General features: G+C 31.4%; 5 protein-coding genes across 7 annotated transcripts in view; 2 read left to right on the top strand and 3 right to left on the bottom strand.

Moving 5' to 3' along the window:
- The window catches only part of LOC125066239 (actin cytoskeleton-regulatory complex protein pan1), a 72,508-nt gene extending 69,676 nt beyond the window's left edge, over positions 1-2,832 (top strand). The window contains exon 6 of one of the 3 annotated variants that reach the window (XR_007119662.1): positions 42-1,433. Coding sequence is in view for 1 of the 3 variants with exons in the window: in XM_047674238.1 (XP_047530194.1) it covers positions 1,308-1,553 (246 nt within the window). In the remaining 2 variants the exon portion in view is untranslated. Of the gene's footprint in view, positions 1-41 lie in introns of all 3 variants that reach the window. The other 2 variants (XR_007119663.1, XM_047674238.1) reach the window with 2 other exon arrangements.
- Positions 2,833-3,006: 174 nt separating this feature from the next.
- Positions 3,007-10,422, bottom strand: LOC125066427. The gene is made up of 16 exons (XM_047674496.1): positions 10,292-10,422; positions 10,085-10,212; positions 9,945-9,993; positions 9,698-9,812; positions 9,392-9,472; positions 8,886-9,105; positions 8,704-8,745; positions 7,757-7,814; positions 7,572-7,668; positions 6,449-6,580; positions 5,559-5,726; positions 5,064-5,333; positions 4,786-4,861; positions 4,125-4,383; positions 3,353-3,507; positions 3,007-3,113 (listed from the first exon to the last, which is right to left on the bottom strand). Exons 1-16 carry the CDS (start codon positions 10,420-10,422, stop codon positions 3,007-3,009), a joined length of 2,088 nt encoding a protein of 695 aa, XP_047530452.1.
- A 451-nt stretch (positions 10,423-10,873) lies between these two features.
- LOC125066216 (leucine-rich PPR motif-containing protein, mitochondrial) lies at positions 10,874-17,261 on the bottom strand. The gene is made up of 9 exons (XM_047674204.1): positions 16,945-17,261; positions 16,555-16,739; positions 16,183-16,381; positions 15,786-16,104; positions 13,933-15,495; positions 13,214-13,450; positions 12,844-12,990; positions 11,970-12,696; positions 10,874-11,762 (listed from the first exon to the last, which is right to left on the bottom strand). The coding sequence occupies exons 1-9, from the start codon at positions 17,076-17,078 to the stop codon at positions 11,332-11,334; spliced, it is 3,942 nt and encodes a 1,313-aa protein (XP_047530160.1). The 5' UTR covers positions 17,079-17,261; the 3' UTR covers positions 10,874-11,331.
- A 1,330-nt stretch (positions 17,262-18,591) lies between these two features.
- LOC125066477 (malate dehydrogenase, cytoplasmic) lies at positions 18,592-20,425 on the top strand. The gene is made up of 2 exons (XM_047674554.1): positions 18,592-18,821; positions 19,211-20,425. The coding sequence occupies exons 1-2, from the start codon at positions 18,819-18,821 to the stop codon at positions 20,201-20,203; spliced, it is 996 nt and encodes a 331-aa protein (XP_047530510.1). The 5' UTR covers positions 18,592-18,818; the 3' UTR covers positions 20,204-20,425.
- Positions 20,426-21,953: 1,528 nt separating this feature from the next.
- The window catches only part of LOC125066192 (ATP-binding cassette sub-family G member 1-like), an 84,158-nt gene continuing 79,813 nt past the window's right edge, over positions 21,954-26,298 (bottom strand). Inside the window, exons 7-11 of the mRNA XM_047674161.1 lie at positions 25,933-26,086; positions 25,221-25,389; positions 24,121-24,221; positions 23,180-23,335; positions 21,954-23,087 (exon numbers count right to left, since the gene is read on the bottom strand). Of these exons, the coding sequence (XP_047530117.1) occupies positions 22,698-23,087; positions 23,180-23,335; positions 24,121-24,221; positions 25,221-25,389; positions 25,933-26,086 (970 nt within the window). The 3' untranslated portion in view covers positions 21,954-22,697. The remainder of the gene's footprint in view (positions 23,088-23,179; positions 23,336-24,120; positions 24,222-25,220; positions 25,390-25,932; positions 26,087-26,298) is intronic.

Below are 26,298 nucleotides of genomic sequence, written 5' to 3'. Positions count from 1 at the left end.
TCTGGGGGAAACTTAATTTATCACAAAACTTTTGTTTTCAGTTCCATCCCCTGTGCAACAACTTTATGTGGTATGGGTCTGTTTTGTAATTTTTGTTTTCCTGTAGATTAGTTGCGTGTTTGCTCACCGTACTTTGGTTGTGTTTGGTTTATTATAATCCACAATGTTACTTTGTTCACTATATTTTTATCACAAAATTGTTTTAAAACATCTTACTAAAATGAATTAAACTAAAGTGACAAAATTTAATGTCACTATTACTTACAATGGTAACCATGCAATCCCAAAACAATTGTTTTTATTTTCTGTTTTGTTGATATTATAACCTTAAATTTTGTCAAATTTTGTGAGGACGCCATGCTTTTTCTGTTAAACTATCCTTGATTACTACCTCTTTTCGTCGTGATCAACAAAAGTCATATAGAAAAAACATGCACGCATTACATTTTATGGTTTAACATTTATGTAGTTAGTTAATTTATTTATTTTGTTAACTATGATTTGTTATATATTATTTTAAAAGTAATTGACATAGTGGCATAACGGTAATAATTGGCTAGTCACAAAGCGAAACATCACTCCTTCGCTCTATCCACTTGGCTCAAATTGCACTGTTGACGCAAATCGACATTCACAAATATAGAGCAACACTTGCCGGCACCGTTTACACAAAAAAATACTTAATTTTGCAAAAAGGAAAAACAAGTATCTAACACAGGCTGTATGTGTTTAACCTCATTGAATAATATTCAACTAGCCTTATTGTAATTTTTAAGCACCTTTGTATTATATAATGCGGGAAATAAATATCATCTGATCTAATTTGAAATACTTTTGTTTTGTGAAATCTCAAGTCTTAACATGACATGCAGGCCACGGGTCGAGACTATATTGTCACTCTATTATCACGTCACCGAGTTGAAGTTGAATGATTTTTTTTTATCAAGTGGTATTAATACTAAAAGCTTTAAAATTGTACGCGTTTACAAAACGAACGTTGTATATGTAATATAGGATTAAACAATAAATTTAATAACTAACTTTACATTTAACACAAAGGCAATTTTTATTTATCATTCAGAAAATTAATATTATACACTAAGAAACAAAAATTAACCTACGAATTAGTTCATCTTAACCTCTAACAGCGAGCATTTCAAGGTGAATGGAACCCTCGGGGTCTAACCCAATATTAAATACACTTTTTCTAAAAAAATGGAAAGTAAATTCCCATGAGACAGCAGCCCCCGGCGGGTAGGAGTGGCGAGTGACCGCTGACCGCTCCGATTGTGCAGAAGGCGTGCGAGGCGTCGCTGTGCGCGGCGCGCGCGGTGTCGCTGGCGGCCGAGTACGTGGCGCGCGCCGAGCGCCTGGCGCCGCTGTTCCCGCGCCTGCGCCCGCTGCCCGCCGACCTCGCCTACGAGTCGCCGCGCAACCTGGCGCTGGAGCTGCGCGACTCGCTGCGCTACGACGAGCTGTGGGCCGGCCGCCCGCAGCGCTACTTCGAGAGCGTGCACGCCCGCGACGACTTCGACGACGACTCGCTCGCCTAGCCGGAGTCGTCCGTCTGCCCGGGTGCCGCTGTGCGCTGCGTCCGAAACTCTTAGTGCATGTTTTAATTTACGTGACAGGAAACTCGATTCCCTTCGTCCCTGTGTTTACGAAAGGCCTTGTATAAATTTCGTCTCCGGTGATATCTGTGATAATTTCACATCTTGAATTGATTGAGTTCATTATGTTCGTTTCTCGTTTCGAATTTTTATTTCTCGGTTTAAATTCATCGTCATGCTTAGATTAATGAATATAGATTCCTATTGTACAGGCTCTAGAAACTATTTATGAATTAGATGTGAATACGAATTATTAAAAAAAATATAATTATCGATAAATTAATAATTATAATCGTTTGATTCTTCTCAATAGAAATGTGCGGATTTTTATTATTCGTTTAATCTATCTAGGTATCTATTTAATATAATTTCAAATCTTACCATATTATAACTTGTAACTAAAATTTACACTCCTAAATTTCTATAGATGTATAATGTATAAATATAAATATGTGCCGTTGTATAAGTTATGTAAAAATGGTAGCTGTTTTAAATTGTCATTCCTAAGCCGATGGCTCGACTGTAACTATGTGTGAGAGCATGAACGACTGTAGTAAGGCTGTGAAACGTGGCGTGTGGCTGGAATTGTTTTGCTAATGTTAAATCTATAATTATTTGGCATTTGATGAATTAAAAAAAAATGTATTTCCGCGGCAGTCAACCTTGTGGTCGACGCATGTACCGTTGTGTGAGCTTTGTCCAAACGTCCAATGTCGTACGTCCGTTGCGATATCGCAGTGACTGCCTTTGCGTTGTAAGTTAAAGGTTAGTTGGTTCATAGGTTGTTTACATACAGAGATGGATTACAAATAGTAGGAGACTGATTTTGTATAAAGACATAGTGATATGTTTTATGTATTAAGAAACTCCGTTTAGTCTAAATGTTTCATACTATTAATATAACTTAACTATTAAAGAATGTTATTGCCCGCTGCGAATTAACTTTAGCGCTTAGTATGTAATATTCCAATTCTACGATGTACTACGGTTATTTTATATAATTTAAGTTTAGATTAAATTTGAAATTGTATAATGTAAATTAAATGTGTAATGTACAGCTTCCATTCACGCTCTTAGAAATTGTAAATTATTAAGCCACAGCCCTACTTTAAAGATACTCATAGAATATCTAGTTGACTTGAATCTAGTTGATGACCTGTGTAAAGTTGTACAGAAATCATATCAATATATACAAATTACTCAAATAAATTGTTCATATCAATTTAAACTTTTTTTTTTATTTATTATTTAACACTATTAATAAAGGCAACTTAACAATAAAGGAAAATTATCAACATAGTATTTAAAGATTTAAACAAATTAAATATTTATATGAGACTTATAAGTGAGTATGTTAGAATACATTTGCATTGTATTGAATTTTTTTTCATATTTATTAATCTTGCTTCTTGCTGGAAATAATCTTGCTTCCCAGAGCAATATCTTTAATTTCATACGTATTAGAATCTTTTACAATGTTAATAAACCCATGTTGTTTCAATTCTGAAAAACAAATAATCGTAATTAAAATATAAATTAAGCGCCACATTTAAAATGCAAATTATAAAGGTAGAGTGATTAAAAACTATATGAAAGTGACTTTTACTTCAATAATACCGTAACTTAGTTGAAATCAAATATCTTTTAACATCTATTGTAATAACCAAACATTTTAATTTACTTCAGGTATTAGATAACGAATCATTAAGAGTTCCATAATATGAATAACCCGAATAACTTACTCAGCATGGAAGTGAAACAGCGAGCGGCGATAACTCGGCGGTGGCCCGAGATGATCGGACCTTTCGTAACGAGGTAATGCAAGTCCAACGGTTTCACGCCTTTCTTTATGCATTTGTAGATCTTGTGCATCGTGCCTTGGGTTCCCCATTCTTCTCTAAAACGAAAATGAGATATGTGAGGACTGTCTTTGTCGCACATTGTTGATCTCGTACACCAGACTTTATTTTGTTGCGATCAATACGTTTTATAGGTCTGTAAGTGTCTATAAACGAAAATAATTCACTAATTCGCTGATTGCTGCAAGAATTTATGGTGGTTACTCAATGGGAATTAAATGTAAAAAATTACTAACCGTACAAGGTACAAAATTTATACAACTTACACAGACATTATATCACATTTTTAAATAACTATTTACCAACTTTACAATAAATAGTTTGGGAATTATACAAATGGAGAGTTTTAATCTATTATTATCGCATTTAGTAAGTAATTGTTTGCAATTAATTGATTCTTGGAAACCATCGTCATAACATGCAACAACTATAAATGGTAATAAAGTAAAATGAAAGTTATTAACGTTTATTAGAAACACTAAAGTGCAATCAATCTTTAGCAGTATATCTATTCAACTTCTTTAAAATATCTGTGACGCAAAAGAGAAAATTTAATTTCAGTACATGCCTAAAAACCCTATTTAGAAGTTAGCTACTTTTTCAATCAATTTGTTTCTTTCCTGTACTGAGTTTTTCATTTCCAAAAACGGCTCACCGAATGAATCTTTTCGAATCCGTCGTTTTCTCCGAGTCCCCCAAGGACACTTTGGTTCTATCTAGACTTCCTAGTGGCGTTTCCGATGTTTCGCTGCCATTTTTTCTACTTCTCTGTGTCAATGTCACTGGATTTATGTTTTCGACGTCTGTTGTCTTCTCTTGTTCCTGTATATCTGCTAAACCAGCTTCAACTAACATCGCAGTTATACGTTCTGCGTCTTGTTGACGATTATGGGGTATATTTTCTTTATTTACTTCTGTAATTAAAATAAATTGTTTTGTCATCTACATGAAAATTAATTGACGTTTTTACTTGTAGTTGAAACGGCTATAAATATTAATACAAAAAATGTGGTTTAAATTTTTTTTTTACAAAATACGATCAGAAAACCATACAAAAAAGTATTATTATCACTAAAACATTTTTTTTAATTGTTTATTCTTAATAAATAGTGCCCGTCTTTTAACCACAACGTCCGCCTAAACTTTCTGCTCTCTCTCGCTGTTTATTCGGGTGTAAGACTGAAGGTCGACTGGCTGATCACTTAAATATAAACAAATAATTAAAATTTAACTCTACTTAGTATTATTCAATTACATAATTGGTTGAATTATTTACATCGAGTTTAGGGTGGTAGACATACAATCTTGTATTATACCTGCGTTATATACTTCCAGCTCTGTTTGTTGGCTGAGTCTGTACGACACGTAGCCACCACGACGTTGCCTTTTTGGCTGTTAATTAAAAAATGTACCTATGTATATTTTTATTAATAATAATACAATATTAAAAGTCAACTACGAACTTTTTTATATATAGCAGAAATGTTGATATGTGAAAATTGTTAAAAAAACAGGTATATGAAAAATATTTTGATTAAGCAATTATTCTAATTCCGTTTAGTACTTTTATTTATAGACTTTATATTTAACTTACCGAAGGAGCATTGTCGCTTGTTCGTTTCTGCGACATTGCAAACACTCTTTGTGTTGGTAAATCCGATATATCCATTATTTCTTGGCCTGGTGCTCCTGGCACTTGTATTTCGTCTTGTACAATGTTTGGGTCCGTGATGTTAATTTCTTTTGAAACATCGAATTCATGATGCGCGGACGGGACTCTCTTGTCGACTGGTTCAGTTTCTTCATCGATTTTTTCAAGAATCGACCTCATGTGCGATTGCCTTGTTCTTTGAGCCACAACCTCCTGTAATTAAAATTTATTTGTGTGTTCAACATTTGTTCTTGATTATAATAAGAGTCACAGATACTTGTTTTACTCGATTAATTATATTCTAAAGTTTAAATTAAAATTAGTAGTAATTAGTGGAGTTATTTTATTAAAAAAATGTGTTAACTTTCTGATACATCCACAATTATAAATTTTGATCATTACACAAATCAACAAAATAATGTAAGGTGCGTCTCCCACCTCAATATCTCTATCTGCTGATGGTCTCTGCGCTGTTCCCAGGTTTCTCGAGAACAAGTAGGACAGCTTGTACCCAAAGTTCGAATGCAGTGAAGATCCACAGTGTGCCGGTCTATTTAGAAGAATGTTAGGTGTTGCGTAGATACTAATTATGTCGCAAATACCGTCCTACAAACAAATAAATTTTATTTTTGATATATATACTCATAACTCAACGAGATAACATATATAATACAAATATATATATATTTAAATCTTTTTCTATCAAAAGGCAGACAAGCATATGCGCCTCTTGATTTACCAGCAAGCTTAAGTTGGCTTGAACCTAGAGCGACAGATTTGGGAGGAGGCACATATAGAGTTCGATCATCCTAATAGAGTTTTATCTACTAAGCATGCACCTTTACTTACACAAAGCCCCACAAATAGCAAAAAAAAAAGTATTGTTGTATTCAGGTTTAAAGGATGAGTAAGCCAGTGAAACTACAGGCACAAGGGACATCTTTGTTGCCAAGATTGTTTGTGCATTGGCGATATAAAATAATTTTAGGGCGCTAATATCTATGGCCAGTGTTAATAACTTGCTATAGGTGGCCCATTTGCCAGTCCGCCTACCTTTGTCATAAAATAATAATGGCAAAAAAATTTGAGTTTCTGACCTCTTGCAAACATAACTCGACGTGTAAGATAATTATTTTTTCACCTTCTCTTTCGTTAGATGTATAAAAACTATTGTATGTGGAAAAAATAAAATAGGCACTTATGCACTGACAATAGTACCAAGTGCCACTGGCTGACTCACTCTTCTGATATCCAATATGTTCAAGTTGGAATACATTCACACCTAGGATGATTCTTTTGCAGTAGAATAACTGGTAATATGAACGCACCTCACAACGCAGGTCCACATTGATATTTTCGATGCGCGATCGTATAAAATTAGAACTCAGTTTAATTTTCTTGTCAACGATCAACTTATTTTTTAATTTACGCCTTTTCATTCGGGGCTCCTCTTCCAGTTCCTTAAAAGATAAATAAACGATTGAATAAAAGTAATTACATTATTAAAAATTGTTTAACACACCGACAAATCGAGCGTGCCATTGACTAGAAATCTTGACAAAAACATAACAACATTAACTGCTTCAATACCAGTTTCTAAAAAATACTCTGTCTACTCTTCAATGAGTTGAATTCTGTTGAATGCGCAATCTCACGCGATACGCGACATATTAAGCTTGATGGTACAACGCAAGTGGATCTACCCGCGTTACCGCAATGGCGAAAAATCTAACACCTTACGTTATCCTCGTATGCTAAGAACTAGCATACTTGTAGTCTAGTAGCTCGTACCTGGCATACTTTTATGCGAACTAAAGGCACGTGTATCACGGGCTCAACTAAACGACCTGAACCCCAATTCCACTGACATATCGACCGTTTATCGCAATCGAATCGAAAAATAATCGTTGTCTTTCAGCCGTTTTCCTATTCTATAAACGCAACGATCCACTTGCGTTTCGGAAAAGTTGGATCGGAGTATAACGGGATCGTATCGTAAGCTATATAAATAAGTACAATTGGTCCGTAGTTACGATTAAACTGAGGTACTTTTTTATGAGGAATAGTTTAATTAGGACCGGAATAGTATCAGGAACGTATCATAGACGTTATAAGTCAGTAGAATCGGCCCCGGCTAGCAATCTGCAATAACCGGAGACCCGCAACCAACCTTATACGATGACGGTTACATTACGATTTCAATCGGATCCGAATTAAATACCTTAGCTATAAATTAGGTCTTGTATCATTAAAGCAGCAAAACTTCTTACCTTTACATACTTCTAATAAATTATTATTACATATATAATTATATTATATAACAATTTGTTTAAATTCTAACTGACAACGAACATTTTGTACTACCCACACTACTGTATATATTACAAATAGGCGATCTCTAATCTTAAATTAAATCTACCCATAATATTTAATTCGCGATAAAATGAATACCTGCAAAACAATTTCCTCGATTGATTTTTCCTTCGCATTTTCTGTAATCTCAAGAGATGAAGGTCGTACTGACTCTCTTAGCCGTTGTCCTAATTGGCTATTTTAAAAATACATTTATAAAAACATAAATTGTCGTCATAGGGAATAGAAATCAAAAAAGGTTACATTAAGCATTCAAAACTAACTTCTCTGTTTCAGGAGCAGGCAAGTCGGGAGGCGGGAATTCGGGAATTTCAGGTATTTCTGTGAGAGGATATGACGGTTAATAAATAAATTGGAATAATTAATCAAATAATTTCTGATTTTATTCATTTTTACAGATGAGTGACAATTAGGTGAGGGTGGGTGAAAGGGAGACAGGACATTATGACGTCATGTTATAAACTAATACTGCATTACATCAAGAAGAGAAAAGACGAATAAACAAATTTTACAATCGAATTGATTCGATATCATTGGTCGAGATCTTGAATAATCTATTTTCGTAATGGAATCGTGAAAAAATGGCGTTTTTCATATCAACAAAGTTATTATCGGAACTTTGGAAGTTAAATTAAAGTGAATATAAGTAGTTAAGTGTAATAGTGTTGTGTTATAAATAAAGATATATCTATTAATCAAGAACTGTTTGCATAATATAGCAAATCTACTAGCAAATGGCATGGATTTTTTTTATATCTGCTCCTACATTCGATAAGAACGTTGTATTGGAGTGGAACGTTGTACTTGAGATGAAAATGTTGAAATTTAGTGAAGTGATTAAATACGAATCGAAAAATCCCTTAACGGAACTGCTGACACTAAATTAACATGGCATGAGATGTTAGGGTTATCTTATAAGAGGAGAGAGGGAGATGGCAACAGTAAGCACTGAGGGCTAGAGCGAGAGATTTTCTGGATGCCAAGTGTTCAGTGACCAGCGTTATTTCAGTTCAGTTTCCCAGAGAACGTTGAGCGTGAGACTACCTGCCTAGAAACTGCCCTCTGTTAAGTGACTTATTGTGATTATTTAAAAATACGAATAATGTTTTGCATGATACCCACGTACATGCATACAATGTCGCCCGAAGACGTAGACTTTAATCTGTTTCTGATCCCGAAATAAATAGGAAACAACCAAGCATGGACTTACCTTTATCAAAATCAGCTCCAGGGATCAATTCGTCACCAACTGCTGTAAAAGAGATTGTTAAAAAAATAATTATAAGTTTTTATTATGTTAATTTATTTTTAAAACAAAGCTATACAATGCAATAAATGAATCAATCATCAAGTAATCTATCTATCTATCTTGTTAAATTTACACTTGCTTACATTTTCTAAATATAGATAAGTCATGTTCAGATATCCGCTCCATCTGCGCCGACTCGTGAGGCATTCTTCTGGACTTGTCGTGCGACTTGTCTGTGGACAAGTCCTGCAAGTCCAGTCCGCTGTGTATTGTGGCAGATGCGTCCTGCACCAACATGGTCTCTAGAGTCCTGTCCGCTAGCAACTGCAGTGGCTGATCAGGGTGGAGCTCCCCGAAACCATCCTGAAATAATATACCGAATTTGATCATTGTACTCCTAGAGCCATGAAATGGACTAAAAAGTTTTATGAAGCTATTGATGTCATTAAATTATTTTAAATACTTAAATCAATCCAAAATATAAACCATAATTTTGTGGTCACCACTGTACCATTGGCTCTATAAGAAAATATTATCAATCCTTTGCAATGACAATGCACCTTGGGAACTAAGATATTATGTCCGTAGTGACTGTAGTTACGCTGGCTTTAAATTATCAAACAAAATAGTATAAGGGATGTTAACTTACATCTAAATGCATCCTGTTTTCTGGCAGAAGAGGTTCTTTCAACGTAATATCTTGTACATCTGCGACTATATTACCACTGTTCTGTAAGAAAAGATCTTCTTTAACATCTTATATCCAATTGCTTCATCTATTATACTGTTTAAGTTTTACCTTAAAATACCAATTAATAAAATTAAATTTTTTTTTTTTCTCATCTATCTCATCAATCTTTATAAGTGATTATTGTTATAATTATAAAACTTACAAATAATTATTAATTCTAGTTTTAATAAATAACATAATTAAATTTAATTGCTGTTAAATTACCCGGATCCGTTCTTCAATCTTATCATCATCTACTGGTTCCTCAAACACCAATCTTGGCAAGTCTGGACGATGAACAATCATTACTGATTCATGGGCTGTTGTTTCATGCATTATTCTATTTAAATTAATATTTTATATGTTACTTCAAAATGTATGGCTTGTCATAAAATATATATTGTCTTAATTATAATAATGGAATATAAAAATATAATATATGAAAAAAATATCTGCATTGATAAGTACTTACTTTTTATTAGTGCTTTTCATCACAAGTGCATTGATCATGCATAAATCACCTTAAATAAGTTAAAAATAATAAAAAAAGTGTTTTTTATATCGCAAATTAAAAAATATATATTCGTAACAATTATAAAGTAACATAGTTACCAACGAATACAGTAACTTTTCTTTGATATAATCGAACTAGCCCACGCATCAGTTGGGAACTCAGTCGTAAAGAAAACCTATTTTTTGGGCGACCAGACTCATTTCTCATAACTTCCAATAAATCGTCACTAAAATAAAAAATATATGATTAACTTGATTTTCTTTTTATACTATTCTCTTCTATTCTATTTTTTCCTTCAATATTACCATATTTGTCGTATGTCTTGAGACCAAAGCTGACGATGAGTAATCGTTGCAAAACGAAGAGGCCAAGAGTCTGCCACCCAACATAAATAAAATCTTCCTCCTCTTTTCAAAGACTCAACAGGATAAAACATTTTGAGTTTTTTCTACTAAATTTTATAAAACTATTCAACACAACACCACAAACTAATACTAAATTTCTTGACTTTCCCGCCACTTATCAAACTGACATAAAGATTGGATACCTATCATTTATGTACTTCCGCTTAATTCCCGCCTTTAATCTAATTGCAGATTAATAATACCATTAGTTTAAAATTGTACTTTTACGAATACTTTTTATTGTCCTTTGTTTTTTATTTGTTACAAACGTTAAATATTTGTTTAAAAGTAACATTATCGAAATGTATACTAAATATTCACTGCAAAACATTTAACATACTGTTCAAAAGTGATGAGTGAATGAACAGCAACTCATTGAGTTATGATCAAACAGATTTTATAATAGTGTATTCTGGTATCGAAGTTCAAGAATTTTGTTATATTTATATATGAAAGAAGAAAGTCATAAAATAAAACATGATATTCATTAACTAATAATTTATTAAATTTAATTTATTTTCTAAATCGTCATACAATACTCAATTAACAAGGGATCTTATTCTAATTTCAGCAAAACACATTCTTTTTCTTTTGTTTGACATACATACTTAAAATTTAAAACGAAAATCTTTGATTATTTATGTCTAGATACAGTCGAAGCTCGTGTCGAAAAAAGTTTTTGTTTTAGCTCTTGTATAGTGCGACACTTTATCTAGAAATATAAATAATCTAAGACTAAAATTTAAAGAAACAGTTGTAAACCTTAGTACACACATGGCGTTTTATAATAAAGTAATATAAACATTAATAAAAGAAGGTAATTTTGGCTGTTGTTATTAGTATTTAAATGAGTAGACATATTTTCCATGTTTAATTTTAAAGTGTATGAATAATTCTTTTTTTATTATATACTAAAGTTACTATACAAAATTTTCAAAAAACTATATTGAAAAGTCAAATTTCTGTCCAGCACTTTCCAGATTTTCTTTTAATTTTCTGATAGTTGATTGATTAAGATGTTCATTTGTAATACCATTTTCGATAGCCCGAGTTAGAGTTGCTTTTGCACTATCAATCTTATTTTCTGATATATAGAAATTAATCAGTCTAGAGTATGCATTACCAAGGGATGTTAAGGAAAGATCTTTATTTGTTCTTAATATTTCGATCATTTTCTCTATAACTTGTGGTTGTTTCTTCATGTGACATTCTTGAAGTAATCGCCTGAAAACTATGACAGGTGACTTGTTCAAATACTTTTGCCATAAAGAATCGGCTTCTTTATCCTTTCCAGCCAATAAGTATTCTATCCATAATAAGTTTACAGGTATAATATAACCTTTGGAAGCAGCCAGCTCCACAATTTTATGACCTGTATAAAAAAAAAAAATTAGTGACCTTTTCATTTCGCATATTTAATTAAAACTTTTCTTATACATACATATTTAAAATAAAATTTAAATTTGTTTATGAATTGCTTCCTACAAACAATTATTATTTTGACTATATTTTAATAATTGTTTTTGTATACTATAATTTATGTTTTAAGAATAATATTTGTCTGATAGAAAATACTTACACTTAGCAACTATTTCACTATCCTGTACAGCTGAAGCTAGAGCACTACTTCGGGGGAATTTTCTAAGAGCACTTTCTACTTCCTCTTTAGTGTTAGCTGTTTCTAACATATTCAAAACATTATCCATATGACTTGCACCATTTCCACTATTAAAGGTAGCTAGTGTTAATTTATCATCATATGTCACAGTCCGCTTCATGGTATCGCTAAGATGAGTTCCCAAAGGCTTTATCTTCTCAACATTACCTTCTTCTGCTAGAGATTTCAAGAGAAACTTAAGAACATTTGACTTTGGCATAACTCCTTCTTTTATATGATTAAGAGTAAGATCCATTGCTTGTGCGGTGTTTCCTTCTTTAGTTAAAGTTTCAATTTGATTAGAGATCTCACTCTTTGTTATTTTTGCTGGTTCTTTCTGGCTATTTTGAGTGGTGATCTTTTGTGATACAGTATCCTTTTTTTTTGGTTCAGCTTGCACACCTGTACTAGGCATTACGAATGGAATGTCTCTATTATTAGATTTTAGGTGGTTACCCAGGTAGCTTAGAAATTCTTCACTTGGAATTTCTCCCTCTTCTTGAAGTACCGTCCAAAGGCCCAATGCTTTGTCAGTTTCATTGGCTTTGCAATAAGTTACCAATAAATGATAGAAGATATTTGAGCGATCAATGTGCGAAAGCTCTTTTGTTGCTTCTAGTAGTCCTTCAAGATATTCAGATTTACCATCCTAAAATGCAATATTTTTGTAAATCATAATATTGAGTACAAAGTAAAATTTTTAAATGTAATTTACTCTTACTTTGAAAATGACTGTAAATTACAAATTAAGTATAAATAATATTTTTTGAAAATAGTATCGGAAATCAATAATCACCTCAACATATCGCTGGCATGCATCATTAAGACGTTTTTGTCTTGTTTGCAGTCCAGGAGTTTCCAAAATGCGCCGCGCTTGGCGTAAGCGTCCACATTCAACGAAAGCTAGTACTAAGTCATGGAGGATGTTCACTTCACCATGAATCTATAAATGAAACATTTAAAATTAATACCAAGCCTATATAATATCAAGCCATGATTAAATATATAAAGGATCTTTAAAAAATCAATAAACAAAAGTATTCTTAATGAAATGTGTCCGAATTTATTGCATATTTTTAATGTATTATATATATGATGTATATATATATAAAATCTCAAGATCTTTCTTGACAGTAAGGTATTTCAGATATAAAATATCAATGTACCTGTGTACTAAGATCAGCAAGCCACTGCAATTTGGTTGCATCTTCTTTCATAATAAGAGCTTTCATTAATTCGCCTTTCCATGGGGTACTTCTATATTGCTTACAACAATTTTCAAACTCATTCAATGCTCCTTCTATATCATTGTTTAATAAATGTACTTTGATTGATGGTCCAAGGATAATATTATTAGGTGCAATATATTCATTTTCTATTAATACTTTTGTCATCTCCTTCACCTAAAAAGCAATAACATACATTTTAAATTGTAAGGAATGTGATATCTTAATAATTTAAACAGTGACACAAAAATGAGTAATTATTTATAATATACTATTGACCCTCATGAAAACTAATCAAGAAATACAGCTGTATTGTAAACTACAGCTTGAAAAAGTTGATGATCATTAAAAATATATAAATATACTTTATTGTGAAATAGACAATGTAGAGTTTTATTTGTTATATTTTAATATTTCTGATATTATATAATAATCATATATAAAGAGGTCTGAAATGCAGTGATCTGAGATGCTTTTGGAATCGATGCTAAATAGATATTAGGATGGCAGAGAAAAAGAAACATACTAGCAACTTTAGATTTGGTATAATTCATACTATGCAAAAAAATGATTTGTTATTTTTACCAATGCATTTTATTACCTACCTGCCTTTGTTATAAGTATAAAGAGTAGAATAATTTAAAAACATATTAACAGACCTTTGCTACATCTTTTGATTCAGCCAAAGTGTTCAACATTTGCCAGGATTTAGAATTAATTAGAAAACTTGAAGGCTCAGTTTCACCTGATGTTTTATTATCCTGCAAAAACTTAATTGCTTCTTCAAATCTATTTGCACGAACATAAGCACAAGCCATCAACACTTTCTTATATTTATTTAATACAAATTCTGGATCTTTAACAATGATCTCAGTCTTCACATGTTCAGCTCTATCAATTTCATCATTTTCGCAGTAAAATTCAAATAGTTGTGCTAGTGTTGATAGGTTTAAGTCAAAGTCTGGTAAAGATTTTAGCTCTTCTGCTAAGCTATTGACTTTTTCAATGTTTTTTTCTTTCATATATGCATTAATCACCTGTTTTCTTAAGCGATTTATGTTATTTCCATCTTTGTTTATAACTTGTCCTAAGAGTGTTTCTAGTTGTGCTGCAGTACGTGGAGCTTGATTACGACGAGCAAGAAATTCAACAGGCGCCATTTCTAAGTCAGGTGATGTTAAGAGCGAAAGCAATTCTGAAATTTTTGTTGTCATATTTTTGCCCAGATATTGTTCTATTTCTTCTGCGGATGTTGTACTTATCCTTAGACCTTTGCCCAAAACTGTTGTTAAGAGTTCTTCAGTTAAATTATCTTTAGCTACAATTTTAACTGCATTTTTAACTAAGCGACCAATTTCATTGCAATCAACATTGTCATCACCAGATACGTCATCATTTGAAACATCTTCTTGGGGAGTCTGGGTACTGCTACTGGTAACATGAAGTATGTTTACAAAAGATTTTATGTCCTTGGTTTTATTTAATGCACTCAATAATGGTCTTGAAATTAATGAGTACTGGCCTCTGGGGTGATAAGTGAGAGCTATTTCAACTGCTGACTTGATATCTCCTGACTCCAGAAGTTCTATCATTACATTTCTTGCACTAAGAATAACTGGTACATTTGCGACTTGAAGTTTTACTATAATATTTTGAGGTGTATCTTTTTCAATAAGGAATGGGATGACATAATCTCTGAGTGCTTCTCCAGTAGGTACTAATCCTTCATTGGTCATATTGCGTACAATTTGTAAAAGACCTTCTTCATCTCGTTCTTTTCCTTTCTGGGTTAGAAGTGGCCAGTAAAAGTGTTGACGGATTTCCATGCCATCCTTTTGAAGTTCTTTGAATAGTTTTTGGGCCAACTCTGACCGTCCTTGCTGTAAAGCTGCTTCAGTTGCTATATATATGGCACTTGGTACGAGACCTTCACTTTGTAAATTTCTGCATGATTGAATTATTGTTTCCATGGGTTTATTTAATTTCAATAAGTGTTTTACAAAGAATGCTCCTTTAAACTTAGTATCATCTACTGAAGTTGTTTTTGGCATTGTTCTCATCATTTCCTTGGCCACTTCTTCTTGATCTTTATTAAGAAGCTTAAAAATAAGATTGCACACTTCCTGATTATATCCTATACCTTTATGTAGATGTGGAAAGATCTGATCTATCTTATCTTTATGACCACCAAGAGCTAATTGTTCTACAATATCCAATAAATCCTGAAATAATTTATTAAACACAGGTTATTGATAGTAAATATTATACCAAATAGTGTTACAAGAATATGCATTTAGATGTATATCTACTATCTGGATCAACAATAAACATAATCAACAAATGTTAATATGAGCTATGTCAAAGTAATATATAATCCTAGGATCCCGAGTTTCATACACAATTAAATATTTTAATGTATTAATGTTCATACTTGGTACTATTTAGTCATTTAGAATCAGATTTCAAAATTTGTTCTTGTACAATTTTGATATAAAATGAATTATTTACTTACTTTATCGGTTAATTCATTATCCTCATTTTGTGCTTTTGTAATAACATTCTCAACACCTGTTATATCACCTTGTTTTGCATAGCCACATGCTAACAAAGCATATGTACGATTAGATGGCTTCAGACCCGCTCCTGCCATTGTTTCTAATACAGCTTTTGCTCCTTCTGTATCACCATGGAAAGCATGACCCATGACTAAAGCGTTTAAAACTGGTTCTGATACTGGCATATTTAACTCTCGCATTTTTTCAAGTACTCGGGTTGCACCTTCTACATCACCCTCTTGACAATAACGCCACATAAGACGCTGATATGTGACCCTTAAAAACGGTAATAAGTAGATTATAGGAAAATAAATATTTTATTAAATTCATATATAAGATAGTGATTATATAAACCTATTTGGTTGCAGTCCTTTTTTTTCCATTTCTTCTAGGAATTGAGCCGGAGAGAAAGGATGTTCATTTTCAATGTAGACTCTCAACAATGCATTATAATGTGATACATCCATAGGCACTCCTCTCTCTATTAATACATTCCATATTTTCTGTACTAATAGTGTCCTCTGTTCCGGTAATTCCTCAGGTACAAGTTCTCCTATATAACATTGATGGTGTTAATGTAAGGAACACATTGTTTAATTTAAAAACATAAAATATCATGGTTTATTAGATATGAAATGGTAAATTTTAGTTATTTATTACAGGTTTGCACTAACAACTATTAAATTTTTATTTATACAAGTTTAAAATAATGTATTAAAGACTCACCACAACATCTAATAACTAATAGTGACTGTGAACTGGTGATATCATTCTTCGCTCGGAGCTCATCAAATACTTCATCAATATCCCTCTTTGTAATTCGTCCATACCGTCTAACTTCTGAATCTAACTTTTGAAGCAACGGCTCGAGACTTTCTTTCTTTTTTGTAGCATAATCTCGTAATAATACACTAGAATTAAACAAACGTTTTTGAGCAATATATGTGTATAAGTTAATATAGATTTTCATTTACGACAAATACTAATATATTACGAAAATAATCCTTATATAATATAATGATAATTTATATTTACAAAATCAATTTACTATTAGTATTCAAATAAATATAAGTAAAATAAAACATAATGAAATAATAAAATTATATTTTGACTCACTTGTTTGCTGCACTTAGAGCTTTTGAATTTATTAATAAATTTACATCTGTAGTTTTAGACGAATTTATTATCAATGTTCTTGCCGCACCAGTAAAGTATCGGACAAATTTGGTTGATCGTAAAAGAGACGACATTGTAATGTATGTATAAAATATTAGATCATGAATATGATTTAATATTTATTGAAATGATCTTTTAACAGATACTTTTTACATTAATATTAGATTGCGATTCACACTCAATAAAGTAATAAACTTTTTAGGTTACTTAGTTATGTCATTCCATAACTTCAAACTCTGTTCACAGTGTGCAATGCAAACTAGTGCTGTATATTGATAGTCCACTCTCGATAGACAAATGATTGTCTATCGCTAGTTAAGGCAAAAGCGATTGTATCGATCGTGGGGACCAACAATACTATCTATACTATTGGTGTTATTGCAAAAAATCTACTAGTTTTAACCAAAACTTTCTAATAATATCGATAGTATCGATAATTTTGTGCTTGCCATTAATTTTTCGATAATAGTACTTTCTGCAGATAAGTAATTATGAGGCCAAGTAACGACACTATATTTATAAAAGTTTAATTGAATTTTCGCCTATTAAGAGAATAAGACACTTTGTACAAAGAGAAGAGTTTAAATCTGTTATACGCATTAAGTGAACCAATATAAGTGACACGGTTGCAACTGTTCAATTTTTTTTTTATTTATGAAAAAGCCTTTAAATATACCCTCAAGTTTAAAAATAGTGTCTTTTGGTAGAAGTGTAGAATTTATATAATAATTTTATACGTCGATGTCCAAAGATGCGTTCCGAGTAAGTCCAAATACCGCATTTCGTATAAATCGAGAACGGTCAAGCATATATAGCGTTCATCCGTTGCGATCTTACAACATGATACGATATAACGATTATACGGAGTGTTTGTAATTGATAGAAAAACCTAATATTTAATTTGCGATTAAATATGTCAAAAAAATCTCAACTTTAATGTATAACTGGCTAAATGTTAGTATTTTCGAGTAATCACGTGTCCACATGCATGGGAATATATTTTAATTCTAGAAGGTGATTTGACATAGAATATTGTGATCCAAGAATATTCGATGTCAAATCAGGGTCTCGATTCAAGGAAATGTTCCATGTTTCCGAGAACTTTAACTTCGTAATTATTATCTTAATCGATGGTCTATCGATAGTGGGGTATCGATATGCAACACTGATGCATACTCTAAAGATTGACTGACAACTTATTCTCTATGGATAATTGGTTGATATCGACCAAATACTAAAATTAAATAACATTGATACATTAGAGGCTATAAAAATGGGAAAAGAAATTTTTAATGGTAAAAAAAAAAGTTGTATTATTAAAATTATATTCATAGTTATGATTTACATATTACATGCTGAAGTAATTATACTGCTATAAAATTCCAAAAATACTGTTTATAATTGATCATTTTCTTAAGTTAATCAATCGATAATTTTTTATCATCATTAATTTTACAGTGAAACTGCAAATTATATTAATTCTTATATTCATTATAGACGAAGATATTACGTAATTCTAGTCATAGATAATGTAGAGGTAGATTATATACTAAAATATAATATAGGAATATAGTTATGTACCAACTATAATATCCAGTACATACCAACAATCTGTGATTATACACTATTGGTTAATATTTGAAGGACCGAAGTGAAGTTAGAATTCCAGAAGAGGTCAGAGAAGGAAGTAACCGGTTTTGTTTTAAGAACGAAATACTCTTCTTTTAAAAGCCGGAAAATACAGGAACAACACCTACTTTTATTTTCTTATAGAATTCTAACAATTTACAAAATAAACGAGAAAACTTAACAAAATGGTAAGTGTTACAAAATCATAACCATGCTGACATTGATTTGACCTTTATTTAAAAAAACTGGAGCTGGAATTTAATTTCATTGAATTAAGATTAAGTAACTAATTTAAACAATTGAATAAGATAACAAATACCTAAAGTGGGGATTATCTGTAAATCTAAATGGTGATTATTATCATATTTATATAATATCATAATGCTATTTCATTATAAAAAGTTATATTTTTAAACGTATTCGTTATGTCTTTTTTATGTTGTGGGGCAGGTGAAAAATTAAATGTCGAAACAACTGTAGTTGTTAAACTTCAAATGGTATAGCTATTTGTTATAGTAATCAAATTATATTTGTATGCATATTAAAGTTTTTAAATGTTAAATTTTTCAAATTGCAGGCGGCACCAATCAAAGTGGTTGTAACAGGAGCTGCTGGTCAAATTGCTTACTCCCTTCTATACCAGGTAGCTTCTGGAGCAGTCTTTGGTCCAGAGCAGCCTGTATATCTTCATCTTCTTGATATAGCTCCTATGATGGGGGTATTAGAAGGTGTTGTTATGGAATTGGCAGACTGTGCTTTGCCGCTCCTTGCTGGAGTTTTGCCAACTGCTAATCCTGAGGAAGCTTTCAAGGATGTATCTGCAGCGTTCCTTGTTGGTGCTATGCCAAGACGAGAAGGCATGGAGAGGAAAGACCTCCTTTCTGCCAATGTACGCATTTTCAAAGAACAAGGTCAAGCACTTGATAAAGTTGCTCGTAAGGATGTAAAAATTCTTGTTGTGGGTAACCCCGCAAACACGAATGCTTTAATTTGCTCGAAATATGCACCCTCAATACCTAAAGAAAACTTTACCGCTATGACCCGTCTCGATCAAAATCGTGCCCAATCACAGTTGGCTGCCAAACTAGGTGTTCCTGTAAAGGATGTTAAAAATGTAATTATTTGGGGTAACCACTCATCTACTCAATTCCCTGATGCATCTAATGCTATTGTTACAATTGGTGGTGCAGAGAAATCTGTCCCTAAAGCTATAAATGATGATGAATTTTTGAAGACAACATTTGTAAGCACCGTACAAAAGCGTGGTGCTGCTGTAATTGCTGCTAGAAAAATGTCATCTGCGTTGTCTGCTGCTAAAGCTGCTTCTGACCATATGAGGGACTGGTTCCTTGGTACAGGTGACCGTTGGGTGAGCATGGGTGTTGTGTCTGATGGATCATATGGAACACCTAGAGATGTTGTATATTCATTCCCGGTTACTGTTAGCAATGGCAAATGGAAGATTGTTCAGGGCTTGACTATCTCAGATTTTGCACGTGAAAAACTTGATCTTACAGGAAAGGAATTAGTTGAAGAGAAGCAAGATGCTTTAGATGTCTGCAAAGATTAATTGAATACTATTAAAATTAAGAAAGAATTTTTTTATATATTATGTAGAACTATCATATAGGGAGACTATTATAAAGAGAAAGATAATGTTGATATTATTGGCAATAAATTGTTTTTGTTACCTAAATTTTTTCTTGTTGTACACATGGTGTAGATCTCTAAATGTATGTAAAATTTTTATTTTATAAACATTTTTTCCACAATAAAGCATTTTTCACTTTTATTTTTTTAAATATTTTAATTTTCAATATTATATGAGACAGTATTCGTACTTAAAAAAACTCATTCGTTATTTCAGTTATGTTCATGAAAAATTTCTATAGTGTATCAATTCTATCAATAAAACTTATCTTTGTAGTGTTAGAAAAAATTATCATGTTTGATAGTGAGGTAATCATAATTTGCGTCATAAAAATACATAACTTAAGATTGTTCATGATAATAAAGAATAAAAAAAATATCGTTGATACCGACAATAATCGCAAGTCACAAATCCACCGTTATTCCTCTTGATATTAAAATTTTCATTTTATAAGTTAAGCCAAGCTATTCAAGATATGAAGAAGTTTTACACATTGTTGTTTTATAGGTATATTGTGTATGTTTATTAAATAGAATAGGCGTTTCTAGACATGCTGCAAACGATATGTCAAGATTTGAGAAAAAAATTACTTTTTAGAAGTCAAGGTTATTATGAAATAACAAAAGTAAAACGAGTACACACAGTTTCATTATTTTACAAGATTTTGAATTAATTTATAATAAAGGAGTACAACCCTCTTTTTCTCAAGTTACTCTGTCGAAATCGCGAATAGGTCGCAGCCTATAGTTTTTGAATGGGTTAATTAATAAAGCATTATTCAAATGAAGTTTTGGAGATGAAAAAGATGTCCCTTCTATGATGTATAATTTATAGGGACGACATATTGTTACACATGGTTAAAAGAAAAGTGTAAGTACCTAACAGGAAATTCCCGGCGCTTACGACGTTTTGGTAGTGAGAAAACGATTCGATGAGTATTTAAACAAATTGTTTACATTAATGTTGTCTATCGTAGAATACTTATGTCAATTAGTAAAACGATTATATTTTATTTTCAGTTTAATTTAACTTATTGCAATAAAAAAAGGTGAAATAAGGCCATAAAATTATTCATTTGAGGAAATATTAAATACAGTAGGTATGTAACATAAACACAAAAATTACTAAAATAACAATCTTTAACTGATTGCCTAATCATCGTATCACTGTATAAGTATAAGGGTGATAGATATAAAATTGCTTTAAGGTTTCAAAGTTAAACATCAATATATAGCAGAACTAACGAAAAGTTTCGCTCTAAATGTGTAAGGATCTTGCTTTGTAATGTAGTGGTTGTTCATCTTAAAATAAATTTGTAATTAGACAACAGTTATTTCATATCAAGAATACCGCCGATACAAAGGTTTCTAGGCCCTGGAATAAAAAAGGATCCCTAATTATTTTTGAAATAAGTTGAACCATTCTTTAAACTTTTTTATTAATAGTAAGACACAAGTATTCTAGGTATATAATAAATTCAAATATGTGTTTACTCGTCAAAACTGTATCATTAAATTTGCCGCTGAGAATATAACTAATTTCAGATCAAATTGTAATATTAAATGATAAATCAAGGAAAAATATAACACAGTTATTTCAAAACACCTTTTATTCATTATTAATTTTAAAGATGGCAGGTTTATTGCAACAATCTAATTATCTATAATAGAAAATTTCAATTGCACATACTTACAATGTCACTTATATTTTATAAAATTAACTTACAATAATTAAAGAGGTACCTACCAAGTGCCTTTATTTCTAACATAATATACCTATATATCAATTTAATATAATTGAATAATAGATTATCTTAATTCAAAATCACAGAATACTTGTATATTTATTTATCTACCCGTTATTAACCTTAATAAGTGATTGTTACATTTTAATTATAATATAGAATATTTATACAAAATATTTGCCGTTGGTATGTATGTGTTTCGCATAGTTACCTGCAGAGTACGATAAATTCAATCGTTATCAAGCATTTTTTTTTTGCCTAGGGCATCAATTAGTACCTACTAACGAGCATTTAAGCACCTGACATTCTATATAGTGAAGGGAAATCAGCTCATCAGAAAAAATCCTTTCAAGGAGTTTTAGCGTCAGGCAGTCGCTTTTTTATTTGCCTAAATTAACATACGAATACAATTAGGGATCGACCAATAACTTGATTTATAAGAAAAAAACGGTGTAGGTAACTACTTAATATTTAGTATAATATCAATCAAAGTCTTACTAAACTTTAGTAGTAATATCTATATGAACTACAAACATTGTTGCGAAACATTTCATTTAAAATTTTACTAATAAAATTTGCTATGAATTTACGTTTATCATGTTTTATGTACTTACTAAACATTATACTAACACAAATATTGTATCGCAATATAGTTAATTTTATTTTTAGCTATCTGTGTTTCAAAAATTTGCTTATGTAAGTCATGAATTTGCTTGTAAATTCAGCTGTCAGGTGATACCTTAACGCGAAGTATGCTACTACTCTGAAAAATATTGTAAAAATTAGTAAACCAATTATTTGCGTCTCGAAATTTTCATTTGCCATTCCTAAGTCTCTCAACAGAATTTTGGAATCTGCGTATAAGCAAAAATCTGCGTTACAATCCATAAGTGGGCGTTTATGGTACAATGCTAGACAAAATCCGGTTAAACCATAGCGTAGATATGACATTGACATGAGGAATTTCATTATTTTTTCAATGTATGGTCCGAAACCTGTGCCGTAACAACACAAAGCGAGCAATGGTGCTACAGTTGCAGGACCGACGATCGACCCGTTCTAAAAAGAAAAATACAATTAAATTGTCTTCGAAATGATTCATCACATTTTTGTAACATTTTTGATATTGTTAAAAACTTAACAAGACTTACGGTAGCATTGAACATAGAACCGACAAGTATACCAAGTCCTTCAGAGCAAAGACCTATCAAGATGCCAGTGATTGTAAAAAGAATTAGCCGGTCCATTTCCATCAGCTGGCCAGACATGAAATAGCATATTATTATGAACACTGTTCCTAATATAACCTGAAAAAGAAATACAAAAATCCTTAACTTGTTATCCTATATGAATAATGTACGAGTATATGCTTAGACTTAATAGCAACCCGGCACACACATATTTTTGACTTGCCTTGTCTATTTATAAATATTTTTTCTACGTTTTGCTTTGCCCTAGATTTTTAAATAAATATCTACTTAGTGCATATTAGATATAATATATTTTACATTTTTAGATGTAAATTTATACGTTCTGTTAGAAATAATCGGTCAAGAACATGAGGCAAGTTAAATTACATCTATTTCGGAGTGACATCTCGACAGCCGCAATCTGCCAAAACCACACAATTTGCAGGCGAGTTCCAGTTGTATGCTCATTGTATTTCATATTATAACAAAGTGTGTTAGCAATTACATTTATAATGTAAAATTAAAGAGACTGTGACCGTGTTATCTTTTTTAATTACAGTTATTTATTGATTAATTATAATTCATTTTCAAATTAGTGAAGGAAAATTCGATCACAAACTGAGGAATAATGCAGGTATGATGCCATTATTGGAGATACACATTTAATTATTCCTTGTTATTGTATAAATGTGTTATTCTTTGCTTGACTATCACACCCGATAAGATCGTTTGTTTGATTATTTAAATCTTAATCAATTAATTTAGAAGAAGTATGTATCGTAATGAATTAATAATGAACATTTTTAACGAATAAAACCTTATTAAAAAAATAATAATTTCATAATGTTTTGTTTATGATATATGTTCGAGTTTATTTATTATACCTGTACAAGTATACATACCATTATTGGGAATGTCGATAGAGTTAGTGCTGCGTAATATGCTTTTAAACTGTACCATCGATTAAAATATTCCCGTCGTATCATACGAAGCTCCAACGGAACTAAAAATATTTGTACATTATTTATAATTTAAAAACATATTTTAAAATGTTGAAGAGTTTGTGTGAACGCAATAATTGCGGAATATAATATATATATATATATGCTAACACGAGTTGTTATACTCTGTCTGCATGGTTCGTGGCGTGATTTTCTGAGCTTTGTCAATAAATGGGCTACTTGATACTTATCACAAAGATATCCTGGAATTCATTCAAACAATTCCTTCACTTTTATATAATAACGTATAGATTGAAGTTATCATCACTTTACATTATCACTTTCCATAACAATGTTTCGAATATAGAATGTTCGATGAACCGTTGTCCCAAAAAGAGGTCCATTAGGATAACATGAATTGTAGAAAGTGATATAAAAAGGTCTTTCTTAGTGACCCGTCTATGTAAATAGTTTTAAAGCCTTCTTTCGGATATTAAGCTGTGAATACATGGCAATATATTATTTTTGTCATATATATTTGTATTGTTGTGAAAGGGCGCGATCGGGTCATGTGAGATGGGATATGTTTTTTGCTCGCAGGGAGGTATTCTGATAATAATTAAATAAAGGTGCATTTAAGAATTTGACTACAATAATTAGAATGCGAGTTTTCAACATTGTATGATAGGGTACATCAAATAAAATTGAATTCTTATATATCTTTACATTGCTCATTTGCTATTATTATGGTAAGCCACAGCCCATTAATATTTTCGGTGAAAAAAAAAGATTAATCATTTTATGAGAATAATGATGTTACGTCTCCTGTAATTACACTGGTATTTCCATCAAACAGGGATATAGCATTATAAATTATGGCTGTTTGGTCGCTGTTGATGAGTGGTGTACCTAATGCGATGAACAACAAACGAATATTATATTATTTAATTGAAAAAATTGGAAGTTTATTTTTGAAAATCAATGATTTTCGTTGGGAATGAAATCAATGACATACTTACTGGACTATTTATCTACCTGATAATTAAAACATTTATACTTACACAACAAGACAGGTATCATGATGTAAGTGTACATGAAGAAGACGACACAACTAAGGCAAAACTTGAAATTGGTTATAGGATTTCCTCCGTCATTACCAATCAAAAAGAAGATTCCCCCTACAAGCACAGCTGCACTTACATGGTGTATAAGTTGGATCCATAGGTTAAGCTGAAATATTTAAAAGAATTGACGTCAGTTGTTCTTTTTCGTGTGTAAAATACTCTTTACTCTATATATATAATCTTAATTTTCGCTAAAAAACGTGGGAGTGATTTCGTATAAAGGGACGGTGGTATAACAGGAAGGCGAGGTAGCGCGTGCCATTTGATTAGATATGGCTATGGATATGGCTTGTTATTTATATTGTTTCATAAATTTAAAATTAATTAATTGAAAAGGCACCTCATTTAAATTTCTTGATATTTTGAAAATTAACATCCTTGTATATTTATACACCAAAAAATATTATTATTATATTGTGATATATATATATATATATTTAATACTAGTATCTAATTAATAAAAATTACAATATATGTATTTTCCCTACATAGGTGTAAGAATACCCAAAATAATATAATACTCCTTCTTGTTTGGATTTTTAATGTTACAAAAAAGCCCTGAAATAGTCGAAAGACATTGTAATAAAAAAAATACTATTATGAAGCCGTAGCATCGGTAGATAAATTTCAATAACAATTTGCTTCTTACCGAATTTCTGCTAGATTGTTTGAACATTCGATAAATCAATATCGAGAATTGTGTCATGAATGTAGTTGGAAACTCCATTTTCTGCATTTGTTCTTTAGCGACGTGCTCCACAAATATCCTCTGTATGGATTCGTCTGAGTGCAGTACCGGTTTTCTATTAAAGCGAGAAATAAGTCTGTATTTTATTTAACGTACGTAAATACGTTTTTTTATACAAAATCATTTTTAAAGATTTAAATTGATCCATAAATACATTACAATTGGGTTAAGTATACCTTCTAAAAATTTGATAATGGTTGAAACTTTCGTCAATAAACAGGTTCCACCTAAATACATAATAGATATTTTATGAACTAACTGTTCCTC

This window comes from Vanessa atalanta, chromosome 9 (genome assembly GCF_905147765.1).
Source record: "Vanessa atalanta chromosome 9, ilVanAtal1.2, whole genome shotgun sequence".
NCBI classification, from domain to species: Eukaryota; Metazoa; Arthropoda; class Insecta; order Lepidoptera; family Nymphalidae; genus Vanessa; species Vanessa atalanta.
The sequence above is the reverse complement of the archived record's forward strand: the minus strand, read 5'-3'. Positions and strand labels throughout refer to the sequence as shown.